At 38.0% G+C, this 12,143-nt stretch overlaps 1 protein-coding gene across 1 annotated transcript in view; it reads left to right on the top strand.

Annotated features, from left to right (window-relative positions):
* cherp (calcium homeostasis endoplasmic reticulum protein) overlaps window positions 1-12,143 on the top strand; it is a 29,297-nt gene that overhangs the window by 14,458 nt on the left and 2,696 nt on the right. The window contains exons 7-14 of the mRNA XM_028444635.1: window positions 581-692; window positions 4,490-4,579; window positions 4,711-4,897; window positions 7,565-7,728; window positions 8,300-8,572; window positions 9,040-9,235; window positions 10,029-10,270; window positions 10,337-10,470. Coding sequence (XP_028300436.1) covers window positions 581-692; window positions 4,490-4,579; window positions 4,711-4,897; window positions 7,565-7,728; window positions 8,300-8,572; window positions 9,040-9,235; window positions 10,029-10,270; window positions 10,337-10,470 — 1,398 coding nt within the window. The remainder of the gene's footprint in view (window positions 1-580; window positions 693-4,489; window positions 4,580-4,710; window positions 4,898-7,564; window positions 7,729-8,299; window positions 8,573-9,039; window positions 9,236-10,028; window positions 10,271-10,336; window positions 10,471-12,143) is intronic.

The raw sequence follows: 12,143 nt of genomic DNA, 5'->3' as shown, positions 1-12,143 counted from the left end.
CATTTACAAATTTGATCTATGAGTGCTAAATTATCCAGATGTTCATAAAGGGAAACAGATTTTATTTATTTCCATGTACCAGTTTTGTACAAGTTCTTAAAAATGTTAAACTCAATGCTGTTCTGGGTTTAATTGAGCGTTTGCTCTTTTTTTTTTTTGACATTTTATTTCCAAATGTTATTTATTATGAATGTTAAATTCTCAGGTGTTCAAAGGTAACAGATTTCACTTGTTTCCATGTTCTTAAAAAAATAGGATAGGGAATTTGCTGGTTCAAAAACCGCTTATTCAACAATAAAACACAGCTTTTTTACCTTTAGTCGCATGTACTTTTTTACTTTTACTCAAGTAAGAGAGCAACTTTAATACATTTACCGGAGTCATTTTTTATTCAAATATCTCTACTTTCACTTGAGTACTGAAGACTAGTACTTTAGCCACCTCTGCACAGCACGAATATGAAGCAGCAGCTCATTGTGAACATTCAGGCCTTATTGTATAGAACATTTAGAAAATGTTTAATCTTTCCTCCCTCAGTCATGGTGAATGTGCTTTATTATTAATTGTTTTGTTTTTTTAGCCAGCGAAAGCAGCAGAAGGATCTGCTGGCAGCGCTTCAGAAAGTGGTCGTTCCTATTTACTGCACCAGCTTTCTGGCTGTAGAGGAAGAAAAACAGCAAAAGATCACACGGGTAAACTACACTGAACAGAGCCAGATGTGTGCATATATATTATTGTGGAGTGGAAGGATTGTGATACATGTCTAATGTGCTTCACGCAGGGTTGGTATCACTGACATTTTTAAATTACAATTACGCCTTAAATTATTCATATTCAGTCACAACTGAATTACAATTATGGGGTCCCACATTTTTTCCAATTACAATATATTTTTTTTCTCTGAAACAATTTCCATTATGTCCTCAATTACTAAATTTCAATTACAATTATTCACAATTACTGCACGTTTAGGGCTTTATTCTCCCATGTGCGTAATTCCAAAAAGCCACGCAACTGCGCTGTTTTTGGCTGTGTGCTGATCTCCCCCTGTCACTACGCGCCTTCATCCCAGTTACGCACTGTGGGTGGAGCGGCCCTGAAATGTGGGTGTTCATTAAAATCTGGCTTTACGCGCATTCTCCGGTGTGCGTAAGTCCTTTTCCTCTTACACACTTCTAACCCCGGAATAATTGCAGCGCCCCGATAAGGTGAAACATTATATTGCACTAGAAATATGGACTTAGTTACATTTGAAGCCGCACAGACTTGTGCGTCGCGCAGCAGCAGCTGTGATCACTCAGCTGCTGCTGTGCGATTAATTAAAACTCTGACAAAACTGTGTATTATGGAAGCCATTAGTTCTGTTTCATTGCAAACATCTCTCTGTATTAAAGCAGGATGCTCTGCGGCCATGTTATTTCCTCATATCTCTAGCGCATCTATCTCGGTCACGCTTTACAGTGATGATGATGATGATGATGATGATCAAGGAAAGAGATTTTAACTGTGACTCAGTCACACTGCAATACTCTGATCAATAATCTGATCAAATCAACCTGTTACTTTGTTTATCAATGAAGGAGTTTCAAATTAAAAGTGAACTATATCATTTTCACGGATTTCAATGACATTTACAAGCATTGGGAAAACTTCAGGTTCTGTGATTTCTAGACAGCCCAAAAAAATGACATCATTCCTTTCCTTCAACTCGCCTTCTTTCACACATACGCACTTTTGGTGTACCTTACGTGTGGTGGGCGTGCCAGCAGCCTGGATCGTAGAATACACATAGGAAAGAGGCGCTTAACTGCAGGCGCTCAAAAAAGTGCTTAAGTCCAGACGGGAGAATAGACCCCTTAATAAATAAGCCCATAAAACTTAACCGTCCTCCTGTGTTAGTTTTCTGTTAGCATCTCTTATGATAATGAGTCAGGTTGACCCATGTCTTAAATCAGCTGTAAAATGCACTAAAAAAGTATTATCTGTCTTTTAATTTGGTTTTTATCTCTTGGTTACCTTGTTAGACTTCCTTAGCCATTGTAATATGGGTATTCATGTATTTGATATGGGCGTCTGTGCCTTTTTTGTGTCAGTTTACCCCCTAGAATTTATTTTTTAAATGGTAAAATGATCCTAAAGAGAACTGACAGGTAAACTTAATTTTTAACATATTTTAATAATTAACTATATATGTGTATAAGTCATTGAACTGTAACATGGTTCCACAGGTTTATATTTAGTTAAATTAAGCATATTTTTTTCAATTACAATTATGTCATACATGTGAATAATGACAAATTACAATTACTAGTACAGTGCCCATCGGAAGTATGCATTCATGTGGGAGTTGTCAATTATGGTCAAATGAGTATGTTTGAAGGTTGGATGTACAAAGTGGTGTACATACTCGGTTCTCTTTAGTGTTATAAAGGGGTAAATTTGCGGGTGTAAAATAAAAAAACGTGCGTGATTTCCCTGGTTTAATTGTACGGGACATGTGCATGATAAATGTTTTTGTTGTTTTTTTTTAACTCATTTTTATATTATATTTTATTTTGTTTGGTGTATTTTTCTGTAATATATGTTGCTGGAGTCAGTATTTTTGTGCATTTCTTTTGTGTAGTTTTGTGCATTTCTGTTGTCATTTTGTGTATAAATATTTAGTTTTCTGTATTTTGAGTCATTTTCATATTTTTGTTGTTTGGTGTATTTTTCTGTAATGTATGTTTTTTGGAGTCATGTGTATTATTTTTATCTTTCAGTTGTCTTTTAGTGCATTTTTTGTATAATTGTGTGATTCTGGAGTCATTTTGTGTATTTTTGCATCTTTTTTGGTGTTAATTTTCATATTTTTATTCTGTTGTCGTTTTGTGTACTTTTTGTTTACATGTTTATTTTTTTGTTTTATTTTACTGTTAATTGTAAATACCTTATGTGTGGTGAGCGTGTGTGTGTGTGTGCTCCCATGAAATGTTTGAGCCGCTGACAACCAAACTCCATAGCCATTGTAGCGCCAATCAGAAAAACAACAAAACTGCACAAAACAAAGCGTAAAGCTCCAAACTACATGAGTGGGTAAGTAAATTAAAGTATTATCTACAATTTGGCTGTCTTTTTTTTTTTTCAAACAAAAATCATTGTTTACCTCCGAAACGAGTATAACTTTCATGCGCGGCACAACAGGCAATCTGCAGTTTTCCAGATGGAGTATTGAATGGGTTGAGTTCAATACTCGCAATAAGCGTGTTAGTGAGCAATTACATGGACAGTTTTATGGTTTAAACAATGGGAAACTTGTCTGCAAAAGACTCACCAGTGGCTGACGGTTTCAAATGACCTATTCAGAGCGCTCCTGTGTTTGAGACAAAAGGAAGTGGAGTCTGTGACCCGTGATTTAAAGGACATTTGGATCACGGGACTAATTTTAAATGAACATGAAATATTAAATAACCATGAAATATTAACTTAAATGACTCTAAGCAGTACATTTTTAATATTGACCTTTTTTAAACCCAAACAAACTGCGACACAGTGATGTCATGAACCTGGAACCAGAAGTACCGCGCTCATTACCGAGATTGCCGTAATCTTTAAATTAACGTTATGAACGTTTTGCTACACCAAATTACTCCAAAATAATGGATGCACACACTCGTGGTATTTGGAACACGTTGACTAAGTTTCAGGTCGAACTCATACCATGTCGGGGAGATATTCACTCCACAAACATACAGACTTTTTTGCATTATAGATAGAAGATAATTGACCCCAACCCTGGCTTCAGGTGACATTTATTCATCCCTAAAAAAATATCGGTGCATGTGTGGCTTTAGGCTAAGAATGGAAACTTTATCAAAGCGGGGGCCACAAAAATGTGATTGTATCTGATCCGAGGTCCACATTATCAACATTTATGTTAGCATTAGAATACTGATTGATCTGAGCATTAATTAATACAGGGGATTTGTCTTTGTGGTTTTGTTGTTTTGTCAATTTGTAGTCATTTTGTGTGTTTTTGGCTTGGTCAATATGTGTTTTATTTATTTTTTTGTTCTTGGTGTAATTTTGTGTATTTTTTTGTCATTTGCTGAATTTATGTTGTCAGTTTGTGTGTTTTTTTGGGGTCAGTTTCTGTATTTTTGTTGTTTTTTGTATTTTCTTTTCATTTTGTGTAATTTTGTTAACGCTTGTGTGTCTTTGGAGCTATTTTGTAATGTGTTGTTTTTTGTGTTTTCATAGTCATTTTGTTTAAGTGGTTGTTGTGTCTGTTGTCATTTTGTGTATTTTTGGAATTTTTTGTGTACATTTTGCTGTCGATTTGTGTTTTGGGAGTCAATTTGTGTATTATGTTGGGCTATATATTCCTTCCAACTTCTTGAAATACAATTTTTGGGGATTGGTTTGTCGCCAGTTGCCTATGTCTGCTTTAGGCTTTGATGCAGTTGATTAAGTTGAGAAAGTGAAACTTTTCCTCCCTGTCCTGCTCCAGCTGCTGCAGCTCTGGGAGAAGAATGGTTATTTTGATGATGAAACCATTCAGCAGCTCCAGAATCCAGCATTGGGCCTGGGCCAGTACCAGGTGAGGGGACACTTCCTGTTGCGTTAGCGTATAACTCCTCTGAAGAGAAACAAGGCCAATGGCTTCTTTTCATGGTGTTTCCCAGAGAGCAGCACACAGTCACACCCTCCTCCTTCTCCTCCTCCTTTCAGGCTTCTTTGATAACAGAATACGCAGCAGTGGTTCAGCCCATCCAGTTGGCCTTTCAGCAGCAGATTCAGACGTTAAAGACTCAGCATGAAGAGTTCATCAGCACATTGAATCAGACTCAGCCTCCTGTAGCACAGCTGTCTTCTCCTGCTGAACCCGACAATGCTCCACCAATCACCACAAAGGCTGGTAAGAAGCACCAAGAACACATGCATTTTTTAAAGGAACATTTGGTAACACGTTATTTGAAGGGGTATACATAAGGCTGACATTACGCTGTCATTATTATGACATGTCATTGGCATGAATAAGGTGTCAAGGAGGCCGTCATTAAGTGTCATTTGCTAAATTATGACACCTTTGGAGCTACGTTGGCATTTCTTTGGAAAACATTGTCATGACAACTTGTCAATAACTCACAGTGCGAGCCATTTTCAAAATTTCTACCCACTCAGTGCCAGCCATTTTAGAGCATTTTGACTAATTTTTAAAGACCCACAGAATATTTTGTCCTATGACAATCTGACATCTGAAACCAGAGAATCTGAGAGTCTCTACTTTCATCAGAAAAAAGAGGTTTTTTTTTTTTTAGCTTGTTTTGTTCTTCCGTAATCAGCAGTTGAATAGAGGCAAGTTTCACACAAATCGTCAGTTTGTGACAAAAAGCTGAGAAAAAATCTATAGTGACTTTGTTGCTTGTTTGTTTTTGCTTTAGGGACACCTCAACATTGTTTTCATTCTATAAAACTACAAAAACAAGACCAGGCTTTTGATGGCAACATTATTATTTTGTCATCTAGGTCAGAGTTGAATGGATTTCTTACTGTATTTTGGCATTCCTCCAAGTCTCTCCCCCGTCATTCTCCACAAATGCAACTTCCTTCTCATCCCTGACATGGCTTGCCCTGTTATTTCGATCGTTTTACCTCACCATCGTGACACTCTCAATAGTCCACTTTGTTCCACACATGCTCTGGTCGAGTGTGAGCTGGTGGGAGCTTCAGCATCAACTCTCGTGCCATTTTCTGTCTGGTAAACTCCTTTCCTCTCCCTCTGAGCTCTGCACATCACGGGTGATCTCTCATCCAAAGGTGCGCTGCTGCCGCCTACATGTCACCAGTTGGTCACTACATCATTGTACAAGTTAGATATTCACCGGAGAGCTCCTAGCAACCCCAGCCGAAAAACACAATTCACATCTCCACGTTACTGAACCAATTCTCGTCTATAGACGTGAATGGCACTCAATAAGTTAAGAGCGTACAAAATGACCACACAATTGTCTTTGTCATGACTAGTGGGTGTGCACTGTATCTGTTCCCACTCAACATTCTTGAAGCCAAAATATGGTGCTTAGGGGCACTGCCATCCTGCAAATTTGACGTAATTTGGAGCCAGAGTCTGTGCAGTAGGGTCCGGAGCCGTGCATCCATGACATATCCACTTGGGTATGTGTCCTTTGGACACGCTGGTTCGTGCTGTACTAATTGCCTCGTCGTGAAGATTTTGTACTTACATAACTACACACTTATACACACTCACAACATGTTCCACACACAGTTCATCTCATTCATCTTTGTTCGTCTTCCCTGTCTGTCTTCCTCTCTTTGTTTTATGAGCTCTCTTTATGATTTTATTCTTTGATTTTATGATCTTATTATTCGAATATGTATCCTGCATTTTTATTCAATATTTAGTAGACTAGCATTCTCCTAGATTAGTGATTTCACTTTATTACATATAATCCTCACTTTTATTAGCCTAGTAATGCATTTTATCATGATTTAATTATCCCATTTCAATTGATATTTTGACTGTGTTAATTGTTGACTTTTGAATAAAAGGTTAAACATAATCTTTGATTCCTCTGATTCATTAAAGCTGTGATTATGGTGTAGATGTTGCTGTTAGAATTCACTTTTCCCTGGTTTCACATTGATGAGTTTAGTCTAAAACTTAGACATATTTCTCCTGTTAAAAGGAGTGGCACCCTGCAAAATTGTAAGTAATATTAATAATCATAATTAATTTTCTTAGTTATATAACCCATTAATAATAACTCATCCTACTACAATAGTATCTGGCCTGCTTAGGGCAGAGTGACCAGAACTGACCAGGAGAGATTATGTATCACATATCCCTCATAAAGGAGAGTTTTAGGATAAGACGTGTGTCTGCAGAATGGAAAGCCAACATTTCAGGTTCAGGAACACGGTGAGTGATGAATCAATCCATCCATTCCGTGATCTGACCAGAGGTGAAAGTAATGGATTACATTTACTCATGTTACTGTAATTGAGTTGTTTTATGGGTACTTGTACATTGAGTATATTTCTTAATTAGTAATTTTACTTGTCCTTGAGTACTTTTTAAAATCAGTAAATTAATTTGTTACATTTCTACACCCAACTGTTAGAGTTTTTTTTTTTTTTAAATGATCAACGGACATAGCCTACCAATCAGATTTAACGTAATGTACGGTGCCAAAACAGCATTGAATGCTGGTTATTTTCTCAGTTTTAGAGTTCATAAATGTATTTATACTTAAATTGCAATGAATGAATTGGTGTTATTTTATTCAAAAAATAAATGTAGTTTGACAAACTTTTATATGAAAAATATATTAAGTTCTAATTGAGGTAGATTTGGTCTCTTTCTTGACATGAGATGTTTACTGTATGTAAGGGAACCGTGGCAAGATTTATTACCAAAAATAAATGTGGGGGATGAAAATAAATAGTAACTTTTACTGTGAGTACTATATAATTGAGCTACTCTTTACTTGTATTTTATGTATGACTTACTTGTACTTGACCATGACTCTAACGTCACTGTCACTATTCATTTCCTGCACAGCAGAGGGACCACAGCCCATATCGGGGCGCGCCCCCGCTGAGTTTGATGGACCTCCATCCAGACCACAAGAGTCCAACAACTCCACTGGATCTTCAGATTTACCCCCCAGCAAGCCTGCCTGGTTTGAACAACAGCACATCGGCCCATGGAACCCCAACCAGCCGGTAACAGCCTCCTCATCATCTGCACACAGATACATACTAAAGTTCATCATCTCACTTCTTCATTGAACTCATTCCACAACTCTACAATTCCATGTGATACAAACACACTTTTCAGTACTCCGTAGTCTTCACTCTTCAGTGTAGAATCACGTTCCCCCACAATTGAAGAGTGGAAAAACATAGAAAACTAGAATATTAGTATTTCCAGAAGAAAATACAAGTGAGGATGCAGGGGCTGGCCCACATCGCACTGCATTAGCGTAGCATTAGCAATAATTTTAGCCTAGCGCAGGGGTCTGCAACTTGCGGCTCTGAGCCAGATGTGGCAGTTCTATTACTGGACATTTGTAAAATAAGTGCAGTATATTGTCTTCAGTTGTTTTGCTAAAAGCACAAATGTTGCTTATCTCAGAAAACTTTGAAATGTAAGAAATAGTGGGATAGATATGATTTATTATTTTATATTGCATTTCCTTTATCTTGTTTGGAATAAAAAATCGACCTATCAACATATTTGGATCCCAGGAAAGGGACACTTCTCATTAACTGTGTGCTTTTTATCCCTCCTCAGCCTCCGTTTGACCCAAACCAGCCCCCCCCTCCGTGCCCTCCGTGGAACAGCCATGAAGGCCTGTGGAACGAGCAGAGGGACCCGGGGAATTGGAGCGGGGGTCCTCCCAGGGAAGGAGGCCACTGGAGTGGACCAGGGGGCTCCGAGCCAGGTCCGCCTGGTCCTCCTGGTCCCCCGTCCTGGAACTCGTACGACCAGCAGCCCCCCTGGGGAAACCAGCCTGAGCAGCCGCCCTGGGGTCAAAGGGAGCATCCGTTCCCTCCTCGTATGCAGGCACGTGTTCTTATGGTGGTTCCTCTGAATCAGTGTACTGTTTGTTCTTTCTTTATTAGGTTTTAAAACCAAATAGTCTGATTATTTAGTTTTACTAATTGAAAACCAAAACAGAAACAACAACAAACAAAAAAGATACGCAGCTTTTTCTGTTTTAAAATAAAATTTTGTTTCGTTTGTGAGATATTTGGATATTTACAGAAAAAGTCCTCCCCCGTCTATGGGTCCACTCTGTGTGATGAGCTTAAAACATGAAATTCTCGTCCTAGTTTTCCCGTAAATATCCAAATATCACACAAACGGAACAAGATTTCATTTTCAAACAGAAAAATGCTGCGTTTTTTTTTTTTGAATTTTTCTTCGTTTTTGTTTTTGTTTTAAGTCCTTAAAAAAATAACCACACGAACAGTACACAGATTCTTCTGTCAGCGTCTGTGCTCTGTTCTAAGTGTGTTTGATTTCCACAGAGACCTCCACACTTCAGAGGACCTTTCCCTCCCCACCAGCAACCTCCACCTTTTAACCAGCCCCCTCCCCCCCCTCATGCCTTTGGCCGATTCCCCCCACACTTCATGCAGGATGACTTCCCTCCCCGTCACCCCTACGACAGGCCTCCGTTCACGCCACACCGCTTTGAGTATGCTCAGGGAGACTTCCCTGGAGGTGGGTCAGAGGTGCTTTGATCCACTGCTCACTACTGATTGGCTCAGAGTTTCACTGTAGCAGCTTCTGTCAGGGTTGGGCTCAATATATATATATATAATTGTAATTGCTAATTAATTACAATTATGGCGTAATTATATTGTAATTGTAATTCAAATTCAAATTGTTGCTGTCGTAAATTGTAATTAAGTTTTGATAATTGACTTTGTAATTGGAATTGCCATGAAAATTTTATAAAAATTGTCAATTATAATTTAACGCAAAACTGGGGAACCATACAGTTCTACATATATGTAGTTAAAAATTTTTGAAACAACATATCAAGCTTTCCCACATTTTATATATATATATATACATTTAGGGGTAAACTGACAGAAAAAAGGCTCAGATGCCCACACCAAAAATATTAAAACTTAATATTTCATTGATTAGGAAGCCTCACAAGGTAACCAATAGATAGGAAAGAAATTAGATAATAAATATGTTTTTAGTGTGTTTTACAGCTGATTTAGGACTCGTTATCATAAGAGATGCTAACACAAGAAGGTGGTTAACTTTTGCTAGGTTTTTTATTTCAGGCTCAGTAATTGTGATTAATTGTAGTTGAAATTTAGTAATTGGGAATGTAATTGTAATTGACTTTCTGAGGACAAAAAAGAATCATAATTTAATTGTAATTGGAAAAAATGCTTGTCAATGTAATCATAATTCAATTGTAATTGAACATGGTTAATTGAAAACGTAATTGTAACTGAAAAATGTAATTGATTCCAACCCTGCCTTCTCTCCACAGATCTTCCTGCTCCGCCTCCTCACCATCACCCCAATCAGAGACTTCCTCCCCCAGGCATGGGAGGCGACCATCCTCCATGGGGGGGAGGCCAGCACCCAGATTTTGGCCCCCCTCCTCATGGTTTCAATGGCCACTCCCCTCAAGTGCGCCACCGACCGCATCCAATCCAAGACGACCCCAGTTTGGTGCCCAACGTTCCGTACTTTGATCTGCCTGCTGGGCTCATGGCTCCTCTGGTCAAAGTAAGTTGGCTAACTTCACTGTAGACAGTGTAGCATGCATGCTAACGTCTTTTTCCAAATGAACAGCTTGAAGACTGTGAATATAAACCTCTGGACCCCAAAGACATCAGGCTTCCACCTCCCATGCCTCCCAGTGATCGGCTACTGGCTGCTGTGGAAGCTTTTTACAGCCCCCCCTCCCACGACCGACCCAGAAACAGGTGAAGTCAGACCAACAATGGTCGCACACTGCAGAGGGTTGTTGTAATTAAGGATGCATCGAAATGAAAATTCTTATCTGAAACACCGAAAGAAATAATTATGCAAATTATTATTCCCATAGCATTTTAGGGCTGCAACTAACGACTATTTTAATAGTCGACTAATCATCGATTATTGAAACGATTAAGTGACTAATCGGATGACAAATCGTACATTTATTTTCTCTGTTGCTACAATCTTTTAAATTTGGCTTGGTGCAAATATGACAAATAAACACAATAAATAAATAAATAAAACAATTCCCAACTTAGTGTAAACAGGTTCCTTACAAACACAACATAAATTGAATGCATCAACACTAGAATCTGCTGTAATAGCATTTACACACTAAAAAGTTTGTGCATATTGTTCATTCTATTAGTGTTATTGTATATAATGAATTTATTTCCTCATTATTAATTAAATTATTTTCTAAAAAGCACAACTCCGTGCACTGGGAAGGAGAGGATGTTAGTAGAGCATATTTTTGCGCCGATTGAGCTTTAACTCTTTGGTGTTTCTGTAATTTGGCAGAGAAAAAAAAACCTTTGAACTTGCTGTGTGTGGGCACTGACACATGGTACAGGCATGGCACCGCGAGGGATAAAATGTTCACTACAGACGGTTCTACGATCTCCGTGATTTGGGAGATTATCATGTTTTAATCCTTCAAGATCTAATATCGTCAGTTCACATACCCTTAAGTCAGATGTTTTCGGTGGCCAGAATTTTGGTGCATCACTAGTTGTAATAAATATCAGGCTGCAGCTATCGATTCTTTTTGGGATCGATCAATCGGATAATTCTTTTTTTTGCGTTTTTAAGCAACCAAAACAAATAATGCATAACGAAAATGACGTTGGCTTTTATTTCTCAAAAAAAACATTTGACTCCAAAACTAAACCCATTTATTGCAATTTAACCATGTAGTGTTAAGTGCCAGTGTTAACAATTTAATAACAATACAGTTAAGTCGGCTAACTAACAAACATTATATAATTTCTGGGGTGAGCCTATTTGCTATGGTAACCTGGAAACCTGTGTGTATGTGTTTTTTTAGCAGCTGGGAAAATGTATTTATCTCAGGCTTAATAAAGTATTTCTATTCTATATCATATTATTGTGTTGCTGACATTATTAGAATTGTCACAGTGATGATCAGAGACGGTGTTTAAAATCCACAACACTTCAGAGCACAGGCAGTGATACTGCTATTTTTCTCAAATGAAAAGCTTTTAAAGCCTTAAATTTGGCTACATCAAATTTAATACCTTATTTTTTTAAGGATTTAAAGACTGTCTACCCTGGTTTGTGTGTACACACGTGCCGTGCAGGCTTCCGATCACTCCACTGACGGACACCGTTGGTATGAAGCGCCGCTGGGTGTAGCTATAACTGTTTGATTTACCTAAATCTAAGATTGCCTGGCGGTCGTGTACTATTTTAGAGTAATTACGCTGCAGGTTCACTGAGAAATTATTAGAACTAATGAGTTATCTGCTGTTTTATATCCGTTGCTAATGCTAATCTCTGCAGCTGACAAGCGCACAGCCAAATACACATGCATATGTCAATATATTAAGGCTGGAAAACACATTCATTTTCATTTATTGTTTAGTTAATTTATTTATTT

The sequence above is a fragment of the Gouania willdenowi genome, chromosome 4, assembly GCF_900634775.1.
Source record: "Gouania willdenowi chromosome 4, fGouWil2.1, whole genome shotgun sequence".
Classification (NCBI taxonomy): Eukaryota; Metazoa; Chordata; class Actinopteri; order Blenniiformes; family Gobiesocidae; genus Gouania; species Gouania willdenowi.
The sequence above is the reverse complement of the archived record's forward strand: the minus strand, read 5'-3'. Positions and strand labels throughout refer to the sequence as shown.